Below are 25962 nucleotides of genomic sequence, written 5' to 3'. Positions count from 1 at the left end.
TAATATAAAAATATTTTATTTATTTAAAAAATATGAATTATAAATTAAATTTTTGAATATTGTTAATATTTTCCCGCCACAAAAGAAAATTATTTTAAATATCAATGGCCACAGACAGTTGGTTGATTACGTTTTATTTTTAAGTTATTTTTAAGTGAGAGTAACAAAATTTAGACAAATTTGACGTGTTCTTGATAAGAATAATGTAAACAGGATTTCTTTCTAAAAATTTTTCATCAAAAAAAGAAGAATACAAGTAGTTTTGGTTAGTTATTTTTAATATGTTTATCTCATGTTTATTTTTATAATAACTTACATCTGTCAAAAAATAGTTGTTTCTAAATTGTCAGTTTTTACTTTTTAGTACTTTTTATAAATTCGTATAAATTAATAAGCATTTAATTTTAAACTTTACGCGTTTACTACTGAAAATTTTTGTGTTATTTGTATTAATGTATTTTCGAGGTTAGGTCTGGTTTATTTCCAAAGAACAGTCAATTTATTTGGGTATTTTCAGAGAATTTGTTCATTATATCGATGTGTAGAAGGAAATAATTTGAATGTTACCAATATCAAAAATATTCTCTACAAATAATATAATGTTTTTTGTTAAATATTAAATTATGAAAAGTATTTTGTTTCAGGTGATTGATAAGTTGTCAAGTAATTTTGAGAAATTAAATTCTTTTATTTTTTAGATTTATCAAATGGTATACTATAAATAAGTATAAGTAAAATGGCAATGGCAATGCGGAAACGAAGTGGTTCGGGATCAAAAAGACAGCATAAAGGGAAGCTGGTTCCAATTTATGAAAGCTTCTTCAAGGGAGAGGATTTAACATCGGCTCATCCAAATTTTTGGAATGAATTATTTCTTATCAAGCCAATGGTTAGTAATTTAATGTTAATAATATTGTAAAAAGTTTTTTGAATTTCTATATGACTATTAAAAATTATGTTTATTTACAGGTTTCTCATATTGAAAATGAAATACTACACATGACAGCTGAACAATTAAGTGCAAGTCGAGAGAATTTGAATTCTCTAGTAAGTCATTGCGTGGATACATTAGTTGATGAACATCCATTTCGAGTTGTATACGCACTTCAAACTTTGGCTGCAGTTATACAATCCATGTATAAAAAAGCAAGTCAAAGTGAATTTGGTTTTAATTTGATAGATATTTTAGTAGGTTTTGACTCTGCTGAACAAAGAATGACAACTTTGATGCAACACTGCAACAATTTTCTTACAGGTGAAAATAATTTTCAATTTACTGTTTTTTTAAAAATCAAATTGCTTCGATCACTAATTCTTTTTATTTTTTAGGCGAATATCCTGATAGTTTAAAGGCATTATGTTTAAAACTTTTGTTAATTATTGTTACTGGAATGGATAATGTGAGCCAAAATACTCTTTTGGAGTATGTCATGCTAAATAGTGTCTTTGAATCACTTATTCAAGTTAGTAATTTATTTTGATTATTTAGTTAATTGACATGTTAGTAGACAATTATTTTATAAAATTATGTTTGACTTATTTACATGATTAATTGGTTTAATATTCCTTTTAGTTACTGAGAGATACTACGGCGAGGAATCGTCATGGAAATGATGCCGTTTTACTTCTCACGCTTTTGGTAAATTACAGAAAACACGAGAGCGCAAATCCTTATATTGTCAAACTTTCAATTTTAGATGATGAACTTGCTCTTAATGGATATGGACAAGTTATATCGAGTTCATTAACTGAATTTTGTCGTCAATTTTCACAACAGAAAGCTGGTAAGTGTTTTTGAATTTTAAGATACAAAATTGTTTTTTTGATAGAAATGTTAATTATAGATATGATTAAATAATTCGGATTTATTTTTTTACAGAGGTACAGGCCTCCTGGCTTTCATCTTTGACAAGCATTGTTGGGAATATGTTTGTTGGAGAAGAAGAAGCAAAAACCCAACAAGTTCGTGCGAATAATGCATTACTTTTAGCTTTGTATGAAGCTACACATCTTAATAGAAATTTCGTAACAACTTTGGCGTATACACAAACTGATACTAGTGCTCCTCCTTCTCCAAATAATACATTGGGACCAAATGCAACTGCACCTGGTGCTAATCATCCGGATGTAATGGCTCAACCTTTTAATTTACTAGCAACCTTTCTTCAATACTGGTAATTTTTATTTAATATTTGTAGTTTATAAAATTTAATTATTATTAATTATATAATTTTTTTCTTTTCTTTCAGTTCAATAGTTATGCAGGCAATCAGAACAGAAGCCATAACGAATAATGTGAAACTTTGCTTTTTAATATTAAGCTGCATTTCTGAAGATCAATATGCAAATAGTTTAATGCACGATGCAAATTTATCATTTAAAGTCTATTTGCATAGAATGCCGATGCATCATAGAAAAATTCAGGATAAAGCTGCACCAACACAACCATTAGCAGCAACACTTTTAGGTAATTGTTATTAAGATTAAATTGTCAATATTGGAAATTCAAATGATTTTGATCGTATTTTTGATATTATTTAGATTTACTTGTTGAATTTATTACTTCACATATGATGAAGAAATTTCCTTTGGAATTGTATCATCTTTGCATTGGTGTTTTGCAAAGATTGTTGTGTTATCAGAAACGTTGTAGAATAAGACTCGGATATCAGTGGAAGGATTTATGGACTGCTTTAATAAATCTCTTAAAATTTCTGACAACACATGAGAATCATTTGGTTAAGAAAATGAATATTTTTCCACTTGCTATTCAAGTAGGTTGTTAATTAATTTTTAAATTTTTATTTTAATGTAAAATTTTAAATGTTATAATTTATTTTCTTTAGGTTGTTAATATTTTGAATTTATTTATCACTTATGGAGATACATTTTTATCAAGCCCCAGTAGTTATGATGAATTATTTTACGAAATTATTAGAATGAGATTAATATTTACGAATTTGAATGCTATGGGTAAGAATCGATTTTCAATAATTATTCACATTTCTATGATTGCTTTCGTCATCATGTATTTAATTTTTATGTTATCAGCTCTCAGGTTTTCGACTACTGAGTCGTATGAATATAAAGAACACGCACTTAAATTGACAAATTCATTAGTTAATATGAGGGATATTGTTAATCATTTTCCACCAAAAATATCCGCATGGTTGCAAAGCGAGAGTTTATCAACACCAACGGAACAACAAATTTTAGGTGTTATTATACAAAACTATGATAGTCTTACACTTAAACTACAGGACAATTTAGATCAATATGAGAGGTATTCGGAAAAACCTAATCACACGGCCTTTTTTGAAGAAATGGTAAGTTTTTAAAGTATATAATTTAAAAAAAAATATGTTAATAATTTCTGTTAAACAAAATTTGATAATTAATTTTTCAGGTAACGGGTGTTGTAATTGATACCCGAGGTTCTATTGATCTTACAACGCTAGATACGCAAGCAATTTTACAAGAGCTTTCTAATATTTCGTAACATATTCCAATAAATTCAATGCCTCATCCAAAAAGAAATATAGCGTCTTAATACTTTTTATTAGAAAGGATGTCTAATATATAAGGTATGCTTCTTTCAAGTATTATTATTAATACTTGAAGTAATTATTATTTATCCAGAAAACAATTGCAATTTAAAAGAAACAAACTTTTACTTAAAGTTAAAAGTTGTGAAATTTTTTTTAAATATATTTTTGACGATTATGTCTCGTTTTTTTTGCGGGATTTCGTTTAATTGTCAAGATATTCTTGACAATTTAAACTCAAGTTTATCTTACATCAGTTTGCTTTTTTTTTTGTTAAAATTTTACATATATATATATTTACATAAAATTAATTAAGACAAATATTAATTATTTTTATTATTAATTAAGAAATATTTGTATACGTCTTGAATAATAATGAAAACTTTTTTATGATAAATTATTTTCATTGAAAAATTGTCAATAAATCATAATAATATGTTACCAGAAGATTTATTACAATATTAATTAAAAAACTTTATAAAAATATTAACAATTTTTTTTCTAATGTTAAAACAGTAATAATATTTTAATTAAAAAATGTCATTGGTCCCCAGATAAAAATTCAATTTCCTTTAGAACTAACAGTTTTATCATACACAAGCGTTTGTTTTTTTTACTTTAGATAGTAGAGCATTTCCAACTTTGGATTGATTCTTTCTTTCCAATTGATTGCTAATAAAATCTCCGACTTTGGCCACTTTTTCTAGATTAATTCCCGTTTCAAGGCCTTGTTCATTTAGAAAATAAAGTACATCTTCAGTGGCAACATTACCGGAGGCACCTTCAGCATATGGACAACCACCAAGACCGGCGACGGAAGAATCAAAGGTTCTTATTCCATAGTCGAGACCAGTGTAAATATTTCCAATAGCCTGACCATAAGTATCATGCAAATGAAGTGCAAATTTATTAAAATCTCCAATTTCTTTTATTTCATTTAAAAGTGATTTAATTTTTTTCGGTGTACCAACACCTATTGTGTCACCAAGAGATATTTCGTAACATCCAAGTTCTAATAATGCAGATGATAGGCTTGCAACTGAAAATGGTTTCATTGCACCTTCATATGGACATGCAATAATACATGAAACATATCCTCTTATTTTTAAATTATTTCTCTTCGCTAAATCAATGATTTCTTTCATTTTCAGCATATTCTCAGTTACCGAGCAATTTGTATTCTTACGTGAAAATGTTTCTGATGGAGAGCCAAAAATTGCTATTTCTTTTACGCCCACTTCAATTGCTTTCTCAAGTCCTTTTACATTTGGAACTAGAACTGGGTAATTAATGTTTTCATATTTTTTTATTTGTTTAAATACTTGTTCATTATCGGCCATTTGAGGAACCCATTTAGGTGAAACAAAACTCGTTACCTCGACGGTTTTTAGTCCAGTTTCTGAAAGTTTATTGATAAAATCTACTTTAATTGAGGTGGGAATAATTTTTTTTTCATTTTGTAATCCATCTCGTGGTCCAACTTCGATTATTTTAACAAAATCGCTATAATATTTATTATTTATTTTTTTCAAGAAAAAATTTCTAGCGATAAACATTATTTATTTTCAATTTTTTTCACTTGCATTTAATGATTTAGTAATGATATACAGTCTTGCTTTTTTTTCTTGATTATATATAATCTGCGAAAAATATTATTAGTCGGTTTTTTAATAACTATAGTAAATAAATATTTTTATTTTGATAAACATAACCTATACGGTACCTGATGAAGATAAAATCAGATGTTAAAATACCTTAAAAAAAATTTGAAATCTTTTTTAATGATGTGAGTAAGAAGTGTCTACACAAAGATAAATTTGGAACTGGTTAAAATTACTCTAAACTGTTAAATTAAGCAGTTTTTATCTGAGTGTACTAGATTATGATGTTTACCACCATTTATGTTATCAACATGTAAGCTACGCAATTGGTAGAGAAGATTTCTTTTTTAAAAAATTTAAAAGAATCGAAAAATAATTTCATGTAAAAAATATGTAAGCTTTTATTTTTTTAAACAAAAATATTTTCATTTTTTTTTATAAAAAATAATGCGTCAAATATAACTGTTATATATTGGATAATTATTCATTTATAACTATTTAAATTAACTTTTATTTATTTTCATCAGATAAAATGCAATGTACTTATCATTTTGCTGATTAAAAATAAATAAAAGATATTTAAAATATTTAATTTTTTAAATAAGCGCGCTATGTTTTAAAAATATTAGTTGGCACCACTGATCGGAAACCTCGATTCCTGATTGGCTAATAACTTTTGAAAATCTTAAAAGGGTTTCTAACATTTATTCTTAATTTAATTTTAACATACAATGATACTAAACTTTATGAATAATTCACATGCAAATATTAATTTTAATATTTTTTATTATGATAAAAGTAGCGTTTTCAGAATAATAATAAATTAAATTTTGATTTGGAACATTATTTCTTAATAAATTGTATTTCAAATATGCCTGTAGCGTTTTGACCAATGAGAACGTAGTACCGTGTGTCGAGTATTGGCAACACTGCCGGAAACCTATGTCTCGGCCATTTGCATGGCGAAAGTCAAAGGATAAGCAAGAGTTGTGATCCTCAACTCAAAAAAATGTAAGTTTATTGAAAATTATATTGTTATATGTACAATTTTGTTTATTTTTAACAAATTAATCGTTTATTTTTATCTTATAATGTTATGCATTTCGTAATAATTTAATTTTCATTGGTTTTTTCTTACGCATTTTTTCCTAACCTCAAAATTATTTGACTACCGTTTGCCGTATTTTAACAATTCAAGGAACTAAAATTGAAATGAATACTTGTTGAAAAGTGATATTAATCAATTTTAACATTAATTTATTATTCAATTATGGACTTTTATTGTTATGATCGGAATAAATTGGTAAATTTCTCCACGTGCTTTACAGCTGTAAATAAGAAATTGGCATTTCTATAGCAACGGATCCATGGGAAATATTTTGTTTGTTTTTAGAGTATTTTACAAATTTTAAACAAAATTTGTAAAAAGTTAAATTGGTATTAAAAATAATCCTTATATGGAGTTTTGCCGAAATTATATCTAAATTTATTTTAATTTGCTTCGAAACAGTTTTAATGCCGTTTCGAAGTGTATTATAATAAATTTAGACATAATTTAAGCATTATAATTCTGTATAAGTTTTGTTGAATATCAACCTAATATTCCAATTTAGCTTTTTATTAATTTATCTATTTGTCAGATAGTAGAAAGGAACAAAATGATCCTTGGATTCCTTGCTATCTTTTGTTTTAAAGTTAAAAATTTATACTACATGATATAATATTTTTACAGTTAATTAAAAATGGTGAACGGTAGAATACCGTCGGTCTTTTCTAAGACCTATGTCACTCCAAGACGTCCTTATGAGAAGGCCCGACTTGACCAAGAGTTGAGAATAATCGGTGAATATGGTCTCCGTAATAAGAGAGAAGTCTGGCGAGTTAAATACACGTTAGCAAAAATCAGGAAAGCAGCTCGTGAATTATTAACGCTTGAAGAAAAAGACCAAAAACGTCTTTTTGAAGGTAAGTAAATAATTTAAAATAAAAATATTAAAAATTTTAAATTAATATTAATTACAAATTGATACAGGTATAATTACATTAAAAATTTTCATTTAATTTTATAATTAATAAGTTATAAATTTTTTTTGCACAATTAAATATTTTGTTCAAAATTTGTTTCAAAATATGTATGTTTGTAATTATTTTTTCTATTATGATGATATTTACACTTGTATTTTCTGACACCTCTTGTCTGAATATTCTTGTTGAATCACATTAATCTGAAAAAAAAGTCTAAAATTTTTTTAATGATTTTGCCATGATATTTAAGAAAGAAAATTAATCGAAAGCTTTTCTTTTCAGGAAATGCGTTGTTGCGCCGATTGGTGAGAATCGGTGTACTAGATGAAACCCGAATGAAATTGGATTACGTTCTCGGTTTGAAGATTGAAGATTTCCTTGAACGGCGATTGCAAACCCAAGTTTTTAAGCTTGGATTGGCGAAATCAATTCATCATGCTCGTGTATTGATTAGGCAACGTCACATTAGGTATTTTACACTAATTAATAAATTAATATTTGATTTACGCCTTGTTGTACTGGGCAAGGAATATCTACAATTTAAGTAGATTGTTTCTAATCATCAAGGCAAAAGTAAATTCCTGTGTTAATCATCGATCAAAGATTGTTCTTTGTTCGACTTCAAATCAGGGGACAAAAATTTAGAAATATTTTTCTTTTTCGATTACTATTTAAATAATCTTACTTGTAAATTGTAAAATTTATTTATAATTTGGTCATTTTTGAAAATTTTTTTTTGAAAGAATGGTTTTTCTAAAGCACCAAAATAAGAGAAACAAATTTTCGGTTTTTATCATTTTTACTGATGAATTGTTCTCTCGTAATCAGGAGTTGAATGAAATGTTTTTTTTTGTGTTTTGTTTTCTAGAGTTAGGAAACAAGTTGTCAACATCCCAAGTTTCATTGTCAGACTTGACAGCCAAAAGCATATTGACTTCTCATTGAAGTCACCGTTCGGCGGTGGTCGCCCTGGACGTGTAAAGAGGAAGAATATGCGCAAGGGAACCGGTGGCGCAGCAGCTGAGGAGGAAGAAGATTAATTTTAAGATTGGAGGATTCTTTACAGAAGTTGAAGAATGTTCCAATAAAATCGCAAAAAGAAAATTTTACGTATGTCTTTTTCTAACAACAAAAATCATATCATTCCAATATCCAATTTTGCACATTTTCATAGTTTTTGTTGAAAGCAATTTTTTTTTTTTTTTCATGAAAATTCAGTAATGAAATTTTCAAAATATTTCATTTTTTTCTAACTTTTTAAAGTAATTTTTAAATTACAAGAATATTTCAGTCTAATTGAACATAATTGAAAATTAATGTTAATATTAATTTTTAATTATGATCAATTTCACAAAAACAAAAACTTGTCATTTTTTTTAAATGTTTATATTGGATATTCTTTTTTTTTTGGTTATTCAAATAAAATAAAAAGAATATATGTGATGAATATTCGGGTTTCTTTTATTTGAATAATCAAGAGAACATTGATAATTATTTTATAAATTTGCCATTTTTGTTTAGAATTTTTTATTTTCAGCTATAGTGAAATTTTTTAAATTATTTTTCGAAAATAATTGTGCATCCGAATTCCTTTCCTTAATTTCCATAAATCTCGAATGCTAATAGCTGTGGTTTTTAATTGAATTGCTATACAATTTTAGTGGTCGTTGATTTAATTATATTGTTTTAGAACAGATTTGCAAATAGAATTCAATATTTTTTAAGTATTAAATTTTTTTGATTCTTAAATTTTTTTTTGAAATATGGAAAATTTGAAAATAAAAGGAAAATCGGTTGTATTCATTTTTATCGATGAAAACGACCTTTAGCGAATTCAAGTCTTTCTTTACAGGATTTTAAAGCCAGGGATCTTTGATACCTTCTCCATCTCCTGTTTTCTTGCATTTTTCTGTAAATCTCAGCAGCATCTTTCTCCATGGACCATTCAAAGTTGGTCAAGTGTTCTTTGCTGTTCATCTTTAATGCATACCTTTCGTCGTGGGCAAGTCCGTGTCAACTGTGGTATTTGGTGTGGGGAGAAAGAGAGAGAGAGAGGATAGAAAATATAGTTAAGGCATAGAACTCGATGAGCACAACGACCTTCTCGAGGTCGACATCTTTTGCTTTTACTCGTATGGAAATTTTATGGATTCTATTCAGTCTTCCTATTACAACTTTAAACTCAAAAATACGCGCCCTCTCCACTTGAAAATCTGGTTTCCTTCTCCTAAAGGATTGAATTTATCAAGATTCAAATGTCCAATCCATGCAAAAGTCTTTTTTTTTTATCTATTTATGCTAAGATCCTTTTTTCTTCCTTGGGATATTTCACTTTCATGATTTCAATAAGTAGAATTTTACATGTTTAGACAGATGAAATTATAACTTTATTTTCTAGTTGTAATAATTTTGTTAGAAATTATTCGGGAAAATTGAAAATTGTTTTTCATTTAATTTTTGAAGAAAAAATTATGATAGGAATATAGAAACAGAATTATTGGTTTTTAGTTGTGAATTTTTTCTTTTATTTCGATAATCAGAAGATGAATTTCATTTGACTTGATATTTTTTTCTACTTATTTTTTAGTTAAAAAAAAAATTAACGTTATTAAGAAATTATTGAAAATCTTTATTGTCTCACTTGAGTCAGTTTCTAGCAATTAAATTCTTGAAAGTCTAATAAAAAATTTTATAGATTCGTTTTTTTTTCAAATTTCTCAAAATAAATCATATTCTCGTAAAGAAGTATTTCGCATTCTCTTCATATATGAATTTCTTCACAATTTGCAAATTACAACACATTTTGCTTTCCGCATATTTCTTATAAGCAAACTGAAAACTCGTTAGTCTCGGGGGCATATATAAGAAAAAAAAATGAAATTGCATATTTATTTTTTTCTTTTTTTGTAGGAAAAAAAAATTGATTTTGACGTAATAATGGGCACGTGTCTTTATAGAAAGCAGGTTTTACAAGGTGTTGGATCATTCTCTCTTCTGTGGTTCTAAATAGAATTGAGTATGAATAGGGTGCGGCATATAGGTATATATGATTCAAACCACATGGTTATATTTTGTACACAAAGGTATATGCATAGGAGTTGTAAAAGAAAATCACGAATATTGAATATAAATAAATATACATTCTTTGATTCGATAGAAATTACAATATTTTTGAAAAAAATTCATGTTTTCAGAAGAGGAGTAATATTGAAACGTTTTTTTTTTTTTTGTTTTTATTAGAATTCCGACTAAAAATAATCAATTATCATATAAAACCTTATACAGAATCTAATTAAAACTAATTCAGATTTAATGATGATTTTAAAAAAGGGTCAATAGGTTTTATTATTATTTTTCGCATAAAATTTGAAAATTCATCTTTCAGATGTGCAATAGAAAAGAACGAGGAAAAACTCTTGACAAAATTACATTGTTCTGAGAACGTTAATTTTACAAAATTTATAAATTTTATTAAGTCAAAAATATAAAAAATAGGGTTTTATTTTTTTTGTTTATATATGTAACAGGCATAATGCGTATAGAGCGTAGGTTGTATAAGGTGTTTGTCTGTGGTTCATAAGTTGCGTCACACCTTCATCATATAGAAATTGAAACTATATCTTCTATAAGGTTTTCTCAAACTATCACATATAAAAGTGGTCCATACACTAGGCTTTGTGTGATCCGAGACCGTATAAACGGATCATAGCAAGCGCAATATCTCCGTTAAACCTTACGTAAGGTGATCTGTTTGTCTTGTTCCACCGCGCAACAGGCCAGACATTGCGAATTGCTGCAGAAATGTATTTACTGCGACTCAAGAAAACCGCAAATATATATAGAGAGTGGTTTTTTCTTTTTATAAAATAAATAAGTGTTAATTTCTTTAAAAATTTACTTTTCAATTTTTTCATTCTTAATTTATTATCTGTTAATAGATAGTAGATATTTTCTTTATAAATCCTCACGAAAAGTTTTATTTGAAATTATATATATTTCTTTCTGAAATTTTTTATCTCATCTGGAAGATACAAGTTACTAAACTAGAAAAAATTATTTTATTCAAATAATCGGTTACTTAACGATCCAATATAAAGTATTTACATCATGAACCAAATAATTTTTATTTGAATTAAATAAATTGTATTTGAACCATTAATTTCTTTGAAAAAAAGAATACTATTTATTTGACTTACAGTTGATGCTCATTAGATTTTGCCCACCCTACAGAATTTTGGGCGTTGCAAAAAGTTTTATATATTTTTGTTTCTAATAAAGATAAAATAATAAACAATGACTTTTTTTAAAGCTTATATCCTGTACTTTTAGAATATCTAAAAATTTAATAAAAAATTTTTTTTTTTTTCATTGCTTAATTGCTATTATTAATTAACAAAATTTTCCATTTTTTTTTGTAAATTTTAAACTGATATATTTTTTTTAACAAATCAGGGGTCGTCCATAAATTACGTAAGACTTTCTTCTGGTCATTTGAACCCCCTCCCCCTATGTAAGATTTTTTACATGCATTAGCGCTTTTTTTCCTATTGGTCGTAAGAAATACTTGACCCCCCCCCTCCCCCCTAAAAGTCTTACGTAATTTATGGACGGCCCCTCATCACATTTTATTTTCACGTATATATCATTGGAAAGGTAATTTTATCACCTTTAAAAAGCTTTTTTGAAAATTATTATACCATAATTTTTAACAAAGATTCTACACATAAGAAGGAACATTTTTTTCCTTAACAATTTTTTTCAAAAACCAACAGTTCTCGACTTATTATTAATTTTAAAAAAGGGCGGTTTTTTTTAAACAATTGACCATATCTTTGTTAAAAATTATCGTATAACAATTTTCAAAAAAGCGTTTTAAAGGTGATAAAATTACCTTTCCATTGTTATATGTGAAAATAAAATGTGATGATTTGTTAAAAAAATATATCAGATTAAAATTTACAAAAAAAAATGGAAAATTTTGTTAACTAATAATAGCAATTAAGCAATGAAAAAAAATTTTTTTTTATTAAATTTTTAGATATTCTTAAAGTAGAGGATATAAGATTTAAAAAAAGTCATTGTTTATTATTTTATCTTTATTAGAAACAAAAATATAAAACTTTTTGCAACACCCAAAATTCTGTAGGGTGGGCAAAATCTACTGAGCGGCAGTGTAAATAATTATTTGAAATAAATATTTTTTTGACAATAGTCAAGTAACCGATTATTTGAATAAAATAAATTTTTGTTTCACTGTAAATCAAATAAAATCATTCTCGTCTGCAGGAGAGTGATTAATCGCAATTTTTTTCTTGTTTCTGGTCCATATCTCGCGTTGTTTTATATATATATATATATATATATATATATATATATATATAGTTTGCTACACACTTGGGCGCGCGGATATTGGGCGCAATAAATTTTCAAAGAAAGACGCGCACCCGAGAAGGTATCAAATATAAATCTAGAATTCGATTGGCGCGAATGTATTTTCCAAGTGACTGCCGTTTCCATTATTTTCTCCTTATCCCGTTTGTTTCGTGGCACGTGTTGCAATGCTTTTCCTATATATGTTGGAATATGTATAGTAGCTATATATCTATATACAAAAAAAAAGGCAAGTCTGTTGTAGCTGAAAAGTAAATAAGGTGTGAAATATTGCACCGGTGCCAGTGGGTATAAAAGGGTGGTTGCGATTTCATGGTAGTGAAGGGGGGGGGGTGAGGGGTAGGGTGGTGCGCGAAGTATAGCAGGTAGTATCCATCTCACGAGCTGTCAGAACCACGTGGTTATCAAGTTGGCAGCCCACCCAAGAAATAGATGTAAACCTTCGATACTAGAAACGAAATCACATAAAATATACATTTCGATTACTCAATTACTTGTTCTCCTTATATAGTTTTCTTTAAGTCTCTATCAAAGATTTTTGTTCAATTTATAAAATACGAGAGTAATTTTCTCTCTTTTTGAATAATTTTTAATAAATTTTTGGGAATTTGGTTCAAATTTTGAATAAATATTCTCAAAATTCATTAATCCAAATTAAAAAAAAAAAAATGTTATTAATAAATGAAAATTTTTATTTAGCTGCGAATTTTTAGTTTTTATTTAAATATTAATTGAATAAAATTATTTAAAATATAATAAAATTATGAAGCAAAATAAAAATTATTTGATTCGAAAAACTGTATTTTCAATGAAGATAACTGATTTTTGATTTACAGAAGTGATGCTGTGGAGGGAAGCTCAACTGATGAGAAACGTGGGTCAGATTTCAAGAATGTGAAAGGTATCAAGGAGAGCAAAGGATCAGGAAATAAAGGCTCCCACTGGTGATACGTCTCCTTTTGCAGGATTGGCAAGCTCAAAATTCTCCCCTACTCTCTATCTCACTTCTTCGTTGGAGCTTTTACGATTGAAGCAAAGGGTAAGTGAACTTTTACGAATACTTTTTTTTTCCTTCAACGTGCCCCAAAAGTGTGCGAGTACACACGGTGAAAGCGTGCAAAAGGCCTTTTCAAGCTGATGATGCAGTTGGTTTGGTATATCGTTTCGAGTTTCTCGAAGCACTCCAGGAGTTTTTTTTTCTTTTTTTTTTATAAACATCAGCAGCCTTTCGTTCACATTATCCCGTGTGGGCTATTAAATATCCCTTCGTTGATCATATGCGGAAGGGTTTCCTTCCTAGGCGTCATGTGCCACCATTAATCACAGTCTCTATTTCTCTCTCTCTCTTTGAAAATTCGATGAAGAGAAAGCCTGACAGAAAAGCGATCATGGCCAGTCTTCTGGAAAATTGCACTTTGCTTTTCTGCTGTTACGCAAATTTTGATCAAGATTTATATATTTATTGTTCTGCGAACAATTTTTGATTATTTCAAAATCGAATTATTCAACAAAATTAATTTAAATTCGAAATATTAAATTTTTCAATAAAAAAAGTTATCAGGTATAATTGCATTATTTCAATTTTCGCTTAAAAGGGAATGTAAAATCGATCCATCATATTAAAAACAAAAAATTAATGGAAATGAAATTTCGATAAAGTTTTATGATTTTTTTTATCAAAAAAAAAATAATAACTTTTGAAGCGTAAATTAATGCGCGGATATGTAGATTTATTTCTCCTTTGATTTTATCTCTCGAGAATGTAGTTTTGATGCTGGGAAAAGTAAAACGAGAGCTTTTATCGTATATATATATATATATATATATATATATATATCCTCCTATATACTGTCGCGCTTCAAAACGCGAAATGTATCGTTTCGCTCTATTTCATTTGATTTCTGATCAATTTTACAACCCTCGGATTACAAACGTTCTAAAAGCAATAATGCATATTTCAATTTCACTTCGATAACCTCGATGCGTACTCATCTGACAAATAATTCAAATTGCGGGAAAAACATATTCTGAAGATGACGCTATGGTAAACAGAAATTTTTTTCAAAAATAAAATATACTTATGTCATTTGGATTTGATACATTATACTTTTATCAGTGATAAAAATGTATAAATCGCATAAAAATTGTTGAAATTTTTTTATTGTTATTGATTTGACATTTTATACTTTTGCGTCAACATATCTTTAAACTCCCAAGAAGCTTTTTTTAAAGGTCATAAAATTTCTCATGTAATACATATATATATAGATATATTTATATATAGAAATAATTTTGTTTGAAAGTTGAAAAAATGATGATTATTTCTTATCGTTCTTTTATGAGTTGAGGTCACCTGGGTTTTTTACGAGATACATAAAAATATATGTACACAATCTACTATAGGTTTTATTTATATAGAGATTTATATATAAAATGACGATTAATTTATTATTTAAAACAAATATCAAATCACAATGAAAATTACATTTTTCATAATCGATTTACTTTTTTATGTATTTTTTATTTATTGATTACATACTTTTTAAGTTTTTAGAACTTTTAAAGTATTTAGTAATTAGTTATTAATTAATTACTGCTGTTATTATTATTATTATTGTTGTCGTTAAAGATTTATATAACTAAATAGTGAATTATTATTTGAAAGTATAAATATTAAACGAATGTATATGAAAGTTTTGAAGTAATATAGAAAACCAAGCGATATATAAACGTGTTTTTTGGTTAAAAATTTCTCATCATCAGAGTGAAGGCCATCAGGATTCTTTGGTGAGGTTTTTCGATTCGGAAATTGTAACGCTGCTCAGGAACAATCCTGTTATTAGCTGCCGCAATATTAAGAGGGATTATAAGTTTCTTCACTCCCATGTATATATATATATATGATTCAAAATGTTAGGGGAATAATTTCTCATGAGATCTCTCAATCATTCTTGGGCAATTATGCCATTCATCGTGATCCTTTATTTTTCTCCCTTCAGACAGAATTAAAGTGTCTTCATTTCTTTCTTATACAACTAGTTGGTGGGGTTCATTTTTTTTGTTTCAAAAATTTTTCTTTCATTAACGCAAGATATATATTATTGTGTGTTTTAGTACGAAATTTAAAAGTACAGAAATTTTCAAATATAATATATATTTAATAATTAAACTAATTTTGTAAAAAATGATTTTTTTTTATAAATATTATTATAACTGTATTAAATGGAAAAATTCAGTTGCGATTAGAAATAACTATTTGCGGTTAGATTTTTTATTTGTAATTTTAGTAAGTAGAAAAAGACAGATTCGGTAAGACAGAATTTTATCGTATACTTGTATTTTTGATAATAGTAGTAGAAACAAATTTTAGAGAGACAGAATAGTTTCAATTATTGTTATAGTGTTAGTAGTAAAAGACAATTTGTGTCAGACAATATTTTAAACTACTATTTGTATCAGTAGTAAAAGCAAAGTTTAGTCAGACGACCGTTCCATTTTTTTTATTTTAATAGATTCAGTAGTAAAGGCATATTTCGGCCAGACTTATTTTTTTGGTATCAGTATTATACGTTTTAGCCAGTCATGATGGTTTTAATTCGTGTTTTTTCATTCTCAATAGTAAAATTGCAATTTAGTCAGATATTGTAAATTGTTTTACTTTTTATGTTAGTTTGGTTAGTTTGGTTTAAAAAAATTAGATAGTAACCTTTTTGACTAATTACTATTTCATTTAGTAAGGCTACTATTTCAAATAGTAAACTTTAATAAATTAATTTTTTTCTACTATCAATTAGTCATTTTTTTTACTAACAATTAGTCAAAATTGTTGCTTATTAATTTAATAAACGAATTGGCGCAGTTGAATTAGTCTGAAGTGATTCATAATTGTTTTTTTGTAATTTTTGTAAGTAGTAAAAGACAGTTTTAGTAAGACAGAACTTTGAAGAATTCTTTTAATTTCGTCACTAGTAGTAAAAACACATTTTAGTCAGACAATTTCAATTTTTAAATCATTTTAGTAGGAATAGTATGGTAAAATTAATTTTTTGTCAGACGTTATAAATTCTTGTAAATTTAGTATAAGTAGAGAAAGTAAGTTTTGGTCAGACACTTTACTCGACTTTGTATAAAGAGATCTTTACTTAATATTTATTTTTTAAGAAAAAATCTCCTCAATGTATTAGAAATAAGAAACTAAATATAAGAGGGAAATTTGTTTGTGAAATAAGAGGAACCCTTTTATATTGAGTACTTTTTTCGGAATATCGCTCACCCAGAGAAATGATTTATTTGAATCAAATATAATATATTTCATTTCAAATAAACGTATTTTTGTCTCAGAGCCAACTAGCCTATTTATTTGGCGTAAATAAAAGTTTTCCTTGTCATAAATAAAATTTCTATTTAAATTAAATTAAATTTATTTGCAACAAATAAATAATTATTGAACAAGTAAATATTTATTTGGCATTGAGATAAATACCTATATCTTTTCTCTGGGTGCACATCTAGATTAAAAAAAATATTTGATTTAAATAATTGTTTACTTGACTGTTATCAAATAAATATTTATTTGTGTTAAGTAATTATTATTTAATTAAATATGGTAATTTTTTTTTATTTTTTCAAATACAGAAATTATTAGTTCAAATACAGTTAATTTAATTGAAATAAAAATTATTTGGTTCAAGTAAATATTTATTTGAAAATAGTCAAAGAACCGATTATTTGAATCAAAAATAAATTTTTTTTTCATTGTAGTTAGAACAATTACCAGGAAATGGATATATAGGGATTTTGTATAAACGAAAAGGCTTGTAATCTTTGACTTGGTTGATGGAGGTCTTAAAGTTCTCTCTAGTCTTATTCTATATAAGTGCATATTCGCATTGCAGTTCACATTAAGCCGCGAGTACAGCATTTATATATAAGTACATCTAAAATGTATTGCTACTCGAAAGAGTATACGACTACTTCGTATTTACCGATGTACGCGCGAGCAACGACAAAACATGCTGCTCTTGCTATAGGGAGTAATTTTGCGTAATATGTACCTGGCAATTTCGGAGGATAACGCGAACTGACGCTTATTCGTATACGCAGTGTGCACAGCGTGTGCAAGAGAGGAGTATAACGCCGTCGAACGACAGAGTAAATTGTAATTCGACGCGACATGTATGACCATGTAGCGTGCATGAACATTAGGCGAACGATGCTACGTGTTCAAAATGCGTTTACGTACATGTGCATTGTCCACACGCTTCGTCACCAATGAATTTACAACGATGAGGCGCTTGATTAGAAAATTGCCAAAAGATTTTATTTTCCTGATATCCTATTATAAATCTATTGTTGTACGACTTTAGAAATTATATTTTCAAAAAAATGTTGATTATTAATTGATGAAGAAAAATTAGTTTTTTATGTTTTTTTCTACCTAAATTCTGTTTTAGTTGATGGAAAAGGTAGTTTCTTTTCTTCTTCATTTTTTATTTTGATAGAAACAATACTTGATGTATTTTTCACGGTTTGTTTCTACTTGCACTAAAAAAAATTTATTTGATTCAAATACTCGATTACTTGACTATTATCAAATAAATATTATTTTATTTGCATTAAATAATTATATTTGACTTAATTAAATGGTATTTGTTTCAAATACAGAAATTATTTGTTTCAATTACAGATATTATTGGTTCAAATACAATTTATTTAATACAAATAAAAATTATTTGCTTCAAGTAAATATTTGACAATAGTCAAGTAATCGAGTATTTGAATGAAATAAATTTTTTTTTTCAGTGTGAATTGTTAATTTTTGTTGTCTGACGTGACGGCTATTTCTACTATTGATTTTCAGTCTGACGCGTTAGTCTTTTTCTACTAGAAATTGTCATTTCCATTTACACTTATTGTCTGACACTTGACGTCTTTTTCCACTCGTTGCGTCTTGTTATCTGTCTGTTTCTACTTGAAATGTAAACTTATTTTTGTCCGACATTACGACGGCTGTTTTTTACTTCGTTTCTTTATGTATCTGTCGCGTAAGTCTGTTTCTACTTGAAACTGTTTTTTCTACTTCAATTATCTGACTTGTTTTCTACTTCATTTCTTTTTGTCTGTCCTAAAAAACTATTTCTCTATAAAATAACTTTTTTCAAATCTAACTCTTGTTCCCTTTCTCCTAATTTCTTTTGTGAAAACTATGTTTTTACTTTAAATTGTTTTTTTTTCAAATATGGTTTTTTATTTCTCAAAATATTTTTTTCTTATTATTCTAATATTGTATTAATCTACTTTTTACCGCAATGACTAAAATAAATTTATATTAAATTTTTTTAAATTTTCGATACGTGAATAAAAATATTTCCTTTTAATATACTCTCTAAATCTGAAGTAGTGAAAATGTTTACTAATTTGAATTAGTGACTGACTTTTTGCTTCTGAATTAGTTAAATTTTACTAATTCAGAAGCAAAAAGTGAGTTACTAATTCAAATTAGTAAACATTTTTACTAATTCAGATTTAGTAAGCCTTTTGAATTTCATTAATTCAATTTTATTTTTTGTCAGTCAATAACTTCGAAAAAAATTCTTTACAACGAAATCTTCAGTTTTTCCCAGTAAATATATATTGATAAATATATATTTACTCGATTCATTCTTTTTTTTCCGTTAACCTTCTGATACGGAAAATAAGTCATATTTGATTGTGAACGTAAAAACAAGGGTTGAAAAATGAACGAATGGTTGGTTCGTAAATCCGGATATTGTGTATGAAGGCGATAATAAAACCTTCTATATATATAAGCTAGGCACAAGGTATATAACAGACTGCACTGGTAGTTAGGTACTTTTGAGAGTATATACCAGATGAAAACTCGGATTTAAAGGTGATCGATGAGCTCTCGTGTTAGTATAAACTGAGAGAAGAAAGTATAAAAAAAAGTGAAATGTTTTTCATTCCAAACAAGTATCCTTCAGTAGAAAAATCTTTTTATATATAAAGTTTCCCCCAATAATTTCTTTAATCTAATTCAGATGAATGATTTTTTTAATTAATAATTTGATTTTCATTTACTTTTTTTTTTTTATTAAACTTTATGAAATTTAAATTTTTCTATTTAAATTAATCATGAATATAAAAAAGAGAATAAAAGATTTTAGTTCAATTTTGTTTACAATAAATCATTTTCTTTTTCTATTCTTTATTATCTGTATAAAATTTTTATTTCCTATTTTTATTTGTCCAATTTTTTCGTGAAAATGATTAATATTTTTTTTGGAAGAGAATTTGGACAGAAAAAAAATTGCGATATCATATTGAGAATAAATGATTTTCGGTCCATCGCGCCTTGTATAATAAATTATTATGACTGAAAGTCGACAACTTTGAGGGGGGAAAGAAAAAGAAATGAGCTCGATTACCGGCGTCTTCTTCGCACAGCTTTCATTGTGCGACATGTTTTGAGTATGGTGCTTTTATCTCCCATACTTACAAAAGTACACCCTTCTTATTATTTATACATATTACTGTATATATATATATATATATATATATATATATAGAAAGAAAAAGTTTCCTGTTATTTTCGCGAGTCCATTATCGACAATACACGAAGTTGTGGGGGGTTTGGTTGTCGTAACCGGTCGAGAGCCTCTTCTTCGACCTTGATTCCGGCCTTTACCACATTCCGCAGAGAGACTCGATTATTCCTCTTCGAGATAAACCTCCTTTACGAGCTCTGCGCGATTGTGGAACACGTTGAGACTACTGACTTTAATCGTATTACGATCGTGAAAATCTCGCGCAGAAAAGGAGGTATTAAATTATAATCGACCCTATGGTAATCCTTTCCTTTAGTATTAAAATAAAAAAAAAAAAAAAAGAATAAAAAAAAAATTAAGATGAACAAAAATATTTTGGTTGAGATAAATTTTCTAGGTCAGTGTAAAATATGAAAATTACGCCTTTCCGTTATGTAGTAAAAAATTTTAACAAGAAGTCACTTGCAAATAAAAAAATACATTTTGTATTCTCGAGATAATTTGCACATTAATTTAAAATCGAGTCTTAAAAAGATATATTTGATCAATCGCATTTAAAGCAAAAAATTTTATTTTTGAAATTCAGAACCCGTTTGCTTGATTTTATAATTCGTTGAAAAATTATTAAATGATAAAAGCATTAATCAATCACCTTTTTTTAAAAGGTAACTCGCCTTCGATAATGTCAATATTAAAAATTAGAGATGAAAATTAAATTTATATAATTTTATTTTAAAAAATTAGAAATTCAATTTTCTTATAATATTTTTAAGATTTTTCTTTCCATTAAATTAATATTTTTAATTACAGTTTTTGTTAATTTTTCTTTTAGATTATAAAAATATTTAGTTTTGAATAAATCACCTCTGATTGAATACCAAAATGTAAAATAATTGATCTCATCGAATTTCCAATAGGAAAAGTGACGTTTAGGATGTTCGTTTAATAAGCTTTCTCCTTATTGAAAGAAGATTGTACCGATTGTGAAATGTCAATTGAAAAAGAATGATGTTTAGGTTCTTCCTATATAATACGATATAAGGTCCCTTTCTCTTTATGAAAGAAAATATTGTTAAAACTAAAACTATTTGAAAATCTATGGCAATAATGTTTCGAATTTCTTTCACACGTGATTTATTTCAGTATAAATTATTCTTACGCAATATACAACTTCCTTTATCATTATACATTATCTTTCTGGATCTGACCAGTATAATAACATCGTATATGATAAAATAATAGGTTAGCAGTGAGTTGAGAGTTTATATATATATATATATATATATATCTAACTTTGTACATAAATAACATATATTATCCATATATGTTAAGCATGTAGTTTTGTAAATGAAGTATCTAAATTACAAACTATTTGAAGAAAATAGTATTTGCAATAACCAGAAAAATTTCTTCTTAAATTGAGAGAAAAATGTGATTTTTCATGATTTCCTCTCTTGTTCCTTTTAAAGTAGCTTCTTTTGTCAAAAAATTTGTTTAATAGTTCTAATAAATCTTTAGATTTTCCTCTCAAAATGAGAATATTCCCTTATAGATTTTATTGTGTTATTTTGAAAGAAGAAAAAACAAACAAATAATTTAGTTTTAGTTTAGTTTTTTTTTTTTTTTTTTTTTTTTTGTAAAACAAAGTTTATTAAAACAGTTATGTACAGTATATGATTAGTTTTAGTTTAGTATTCATATATATTCGATTTACGATTTTATGAAATTTTAAGTAATGGTTGATTCAATAATATTTGCAAAAAATTTGCAAAGTCACCGTAAAAATGTTTAGACTAATACTTCTTTTTTTTTTTTTTAAAAAAAAGGAAAAAAACATTTACATTTTAGTTTTGATTTCGAATATACGTTTATAGAATCCAGATAAACTTATGCTCCTGTGCTTTTAGCCGGAGTCCATTTAGACACATCAGCTTTTATACATCCACAGACTTTTAGCGGGATTTGGACTTTTTTTTAAATTGTGTAAAAGCAAATAAATAGAAACAAAATCTTAAAATAAGAAAAACTTGCAATTTTAACTTGGAAGTATTGTGTATTGAAAAAAATAAAAAAACAATACAAATTATAAATAGGATATAGTAAAATTTTAATAATTTATCCATGTTGCATAATTTAACAATGAATTTTGTTTAGATGAACAAAAGCAAACAAACAAAAGTGACAGACAATTTTTTTTTTTTTAAATTAAATTTTATTTTATTTATTGTGTACTTATTACATAGTTTTACAATGAATGACAGTCAAGTTAAAAATATAATTGTTTAATGAGGGAATGTTAGATAAAAAAAACAATGCAGTAAACAATAAATAAATACTAAATTCTGTAGAGGCAATATAAAACAATTATTTATTTTTATTTATTTGTTTACATCATGAACGGGATAATAAAAAGAATCTATTTATTAATTTAAAAAGAAAAAAAAAGTTGTTAACAATAATAAAAATGTAGTTTACAATAAATTATGAAAGATTTATCACATTAAAAAAATATTTAAGTTTATCAAACCAAAATACATTTGATTTTTCAATGTTACAAAAAGAACAAAGATAAAAACTTGTTTATCTCGAAATCATGCCAAGTGCAGTTATGTTGATTATATATGCATTTCCTCCTCTATATTGAGAATTGAAAATGGAGTAAAAAAATTATAAAAAAAAAATATTTCGAAATTATATAAATAGTAATTTAGTTGCAAACATTCCTCAATATAATTTCTTACTGATTTATGAACATTGAATTAATATAAATTGAAATCATGTGAAAATTCTTTACAAAGAAAATATATATATATTATGAAAGAGACTTTTACGATGAGGAAATATTTTTATTGCAAACAGATTTTTAAATAATAATTGTTTATGGTTTATTTTGTAATGCTATGTTTTTTCTATTATTTCAGTTGTATCTTAAATGTCATATATTTAAATCAGACTTTTTGCAATAATAATGATAATAACAATAATAAAAAAAAACCATATTTTAGATTTTAGGAGTACTATGTACTACTATTTTGTTTTTTTTTTTGCACTTAATAGAATATTGTAAAGGGAATTAATTTATATAATTAGGGACGCATGAATATTCTCTAAAATCCATTTGTCCGAATTACCAGTTCATCATTGCATTTGTAATGTGGAAATTCTATTTAGTTGAATTTTATAAGGTAGAATTTTTATACGATTTTATTTTCAACCGAATTTTCATTTAGCAAAATTTTTATTTAATCGAATTTTTATTTAGCAGAATTATTATTTTGATTTGCAAAACAAAAATTTTCGTTCGATGGTGGTAGTAGTTTCTTTTTTTAAAAAAATTGTAATTGAAACAAATTTTTTAAAAACATATTAAATGTTAAAATTTTATGTTTTTAAATAATTTTGTTTTTTAAATATGGTAGTGTATATTACTTTTTAATTTTTTTTTTGTTTTTTGTCCTTTAAATTCTACTGGTTTTGTGTCATTCATAAAGTACATTATTAACACCTTTCTCGCGTGTATCTGGGAAACTGGAAGTGGTGCAGGACGGTGTGAGTCGGCCCGTTTACCAGCTGGTAGGAAACTCGGAAGCTTCAGTTGCTTCGCGCGCTTCCTAACGGACGGTACAGTTGATACCGTTCTCTCTTGATTTGAATCCTGTAGCCGGCACGCGTGACATTTGAAAATTTTTGAATTTCTTTTTTTTCAAAAACAAATTTTAAAAAATTGTTTTAGAAAATTATTTCTATTTAATAGTGTTTTTCTATTTTTTCGAAAAAAATTATATTTTGAGATTTAAAAACAAATTTTTTTGGTGAACATTATTTTTTGTGTGTGAATGAACTTTAAATATTGATTGAATAGGGAATTTATAAATATTTCCTAAGGTGAGAGAAATTGATATTTTTTTTATTAATTTTGAAATTAGTTTTTTCAAAAACTTTTTTTAAATTAATTTATTTCTTAAATTAATTAATTTATTTATTCATGAATTAATTTATTTATAAATGAATTATTAATATTAACTTATTATTATTATTTATTTAAGTTTTATTTACTTCTATAGTGAAATAGAATATTGAGATAAAAAGTCTGTATTACGAGTGTAAAGTATATTATATTTCGCTAAGTCAACTTTTAAAACTCTGAATTAATGCAATTCTTTTCTAAGGCACATGTTTTTTTAATTTTTTTTTTCTAATATAAATTATAATATATATATATATATATATATATATATATATATATATATATATATATTTTAATTAATATCTTTTGTATTTTTTTGTTATATAAATACATAATTTCCGTGTAATCACATAACTGTTATTAACAAGTGTAAATAAATAATATTTTAATTTGTAACATAAATTTTTAAAAAACCATTATTTTAATTAATTATTTTTATATTAATATTTTTTGGCGAATATCCAACATTAATTTTGAATTAGCTTCTTTAGAAGAAAGTTTTGTCGAGTAACAAATTCTTTTAATTGAAAAAATTATATCGTTTATATATAATTAAATATAAATATTTAAATAAAAAAGAAAATGTGAGTAAACGAGATTTCATTAATTCAGAGAATTTATATTATTTATAAATTTTCGAATTCTGAAAATTTTATTAATAAATAACTAATAATAAAAATAATAATAATAGTTAAAAATTAATAAATTAATGTGTTAAAAAAATAAGAAAAATTAATATGAAATTAATCTTCAGTTAAATGTTTATAATTATTTATATTTTATAATATTTTACATACATGTCATATATGCGTATTGTGAAAAATTATTTGATTAAGAAATAGTAATAATGGAAAAACGATTAAGAGTGCATTTTGTGCATTGGAGTGCCAAGTAAAAGGTTAAGTGTCCCGTGCCGAGGAATTTTTTTTTTTCTATAATGGAGATTAGAAAGTTGTAGATACCACACGGTTACTTTGAAAGGTTGCATTATTAACTATTCAGCCTAGACGTTCATTTCATTTGGCTTTTTCTTGTATATATATGAAGACTGTTATGATCTGTACGCAAGACGTTTGCATGGCAGGTCGAAGACTTTTATGATCAGTCGTAACATTCATATGTCTAGTTCCGGTATTTTTTTTTGTTCTTACTATTTGCAAAAAAAAAATAACAGGATTTCTAAACATCGATGAATAAATTTACATTACAAAATGATTCCATCATTAACAATGTGATTTATATTTCATCCTTATTTTGTTCTTTATTTAGTGTAATTAAAATTCTTTATATGAAAAATTCTGCTAAATTAAAATTATGTTGCGCAAAAATACTGTTGAGTAAAGAATTTGGATTTAAATTCGTATAAAAAAAGTCTGATATTATTTTATCTATTATTTTATATCTAAAAAAATTAAAAAATTCTGTTAAATAAAATTTGGCTAAATAAAAATTCGGCCTTATTTTTTATTATTTTGCAATTCGAAATATCAATTTTAGGAATCATTTGAAAATCTCAAATCTTATTATAATTCTATGGGTCGTATAATAATAAATGGCAAAAAAAATTCTTTATTTGTAATAATTGGTTAACGTTATAAAAAGTCATTTTAATATTATTTTAGTTGTCATTCTAAGAAGTACATTGTTTTTTGTATATACAGATAATTGTGACAAAATACTTTTAAAATAATGTAATATTTGTCGAAATGACTTTAATGCGATCTTAAATACATAGTTTAAACCTTAAATAAAGCAAGTAATTCAGCAAAATGAGAAACTATATTTCCGAGAAGGGGAATTATTATTATTATTATTGTTAAACAGGATATTCTCAGTTTGATGACAAATGGGAAAGTATAAAAATTATTCTTGTCATAGTGAGAGTC

General features: G+C 26.0%; 4 protein-coding genes across 7 annotated transcripts in view; 3 read left to right on the top strand and 1 right to left on the bottom strand.

Annotated features, from left to right (window-relative positions):
- The first annotated feature begins 84 nt into the window (after window positions 1–84).
- On the top strand, window positions 85–6993 carry LOC127282962 (armadillo-like helical domain-containing protein 3). 2 transcript variants are annotated; one of them, XR_007843273.1, is made up of 15 exons: window positions 85–265; window positions 699–889; window positions 970–1255; window positions 1330–1463; window positions 1574–1784; window positions 1880–2174; window positions 2250–2467; window positions 2542–2774; window positions 2847–2973; window positions 3052–3326; window positions 3407–3584; window positions 4253–4373; window positions 4697–4828; window positions 6028–6157; window positions 6879–6993. XR_007843273.1 is itself a non-coding variant. In XM_051307566.1 (11 exons), the coding sequence occupies exons 2-11, from the start codon at window positions 737–739 to the stop codon at window positions 3497–3499; spliced, it is 2025 nt and encodes a 674-aa protein (XP_051163523.1). In that variant the 5' UTR covers window positions 85–265; window positions 699–736; the 3' UTR covers window positions 3500–4038. The 2 variants fall into 2 exon arrangements, 1 of the variants encoding a protein (XP_051163523.1); XM_051307566.1 differs by lacking the exons at window positions 4253–4373; window positions 4697–4828; window positions 6028–6157; window positions 6879–6993 and having other exon boundaries at window positions 3407–4038.
- Window positions 3980–5478, bottom strand: LOC127282964 (hydroxymethylglutaryl-CoA lyase, mitochondrial). Of its 2 annotated transcripts, none has more exons than XM_051307567.1 (2): window positions 5269–5478; window positions 3980–5185 (listed from the first exon to the last, which is right to left on the bottom strand). In XM_051307567.1, exon 2 carries the CDS (start codon window positions 5099–5101, stop codon window positions 4136–4138), a length of 966 nt encoding a protein of 321 aa, XP_051163524.1. In that variant the 5' UTR covers window positions 5102–5185; window positions 5269–5478; the 3' UTR covers window positions 3980–4135. The 2 variants fall into 2 exon arrangements, with proteins under 2 accessions (XP_051163524.1, XP_051163525.1); XM_051307568.1 differs by having other exon boundaries at window positions 5300–5478.
- Window positions 6889–8280, top strand: LOC127282967 (40S ribosomal protein S9-like). Its single transcript, XM_051307573.1, has 3 exons — window positions 6889–7111; window positions 7454–7640; window positions 8040–8280. The coding sequence occupies exons 1-3, from the start codon at window positions 6889–6891 to the stop codon at window positions 8209–8211; spliced, it is 582 nt and encodes a 193-aa protein (XP_051163530.1). The 3' UTR covers window positions 8212–8280.
- A 5129-nt stretch (window positions 8281–13409) lies between these two features.
- The window catches only part of LOC127282960 (trichohyalin), a 152256-nt gene continuing 139703 nt past the window's right edge, over window positions 13410–25962 (top strand). The window contains exon 1 of one of the 2 annotated variants that reach the window (XM_051307563.1): window positions 13410–13601. The gene's annotated coding sequence lies outside the window, so the exon portion shown is untranslated. Of the gene's footprint in view, window positions 13602–23718; window positions 23995–25962 lie in introns of those variants that run through there. The other variant, XM_051307562.1, reaches the window with a different exon arrangement.

The sequence above is a fragment of the Leptopilina boulardi genome, unplaced genomic scaffold (assembly GCF_019393585.1).
Source record: "Leptopilina boulardi isolate dan_hultmark-lab unplaced genomic scaffold, ZJU_Lbou_2.1 LbouV2_303, whole genome shotgun sequence".
In the NCBI taxonomy this organism is placed as follows: Eukaryota; Metazoa; Arthropoda; class Insecta; order Hymenoptera; family Figitidae; genus Leptopilina; species Leptopilina boulardi.
The sequence above is the reverse complement of the archived record's forward strand: the minus strand, read 5'-3'. Positions and strand labels throughout refer to the sequence as shown.

Bases quoted from the DNA above. Each gene is read 5' to 3' on its own strand.
- LOC127282962 (XM_051307566.1), top strand. From the start codon at position 737: ATGGCAATGGCAATGCGGAAACGAAGTGGTTCGGGATCAAAAAGACAG. The intron at 1,464-1,573 runs GTTAGTAATTTA...TATTCCTTTTAG, and splicing joins TCTTTGAATCACTTATTCAA to TTACTGAGAGATACTACGGC. The intron at 2,468-2,541 runs GTAATTGTTATT...GATATTATTTAG, and splicing joins ATTAGCAGCAACACTTTTAG to ATTTACTTGTTGAATTTATT.
- LOC127282964 (XM_051307567.1), bottom strand. From the start codon at position 5,101: ATGTTTATCGCTAGAAATTTTTTCTTGAAAAAAATAAATAATAAATAT.
- LOC127282967 (XM_051307573.1), top strand. From the start codon at position 6,889: ATGGTGAACGGTAGAATACCGTCGGTCTTTTCTAAGACCTATGTCACT. The intron at 7,112-7,453 runs GTAAGTAAATAA...TTTTCTTTTCAG, and splicing joins CCAAAAACGTCTTTTTGAAG to GAAATGCGTTGTTGCGCCGA. The intron at 7,641-8,039 runs GTATTTTACACT...TTTGTTTTCTAG, and splicing joins ATTAGGCAACGTCACATTAG to AGTTAGGAAACAAGTTGTCA.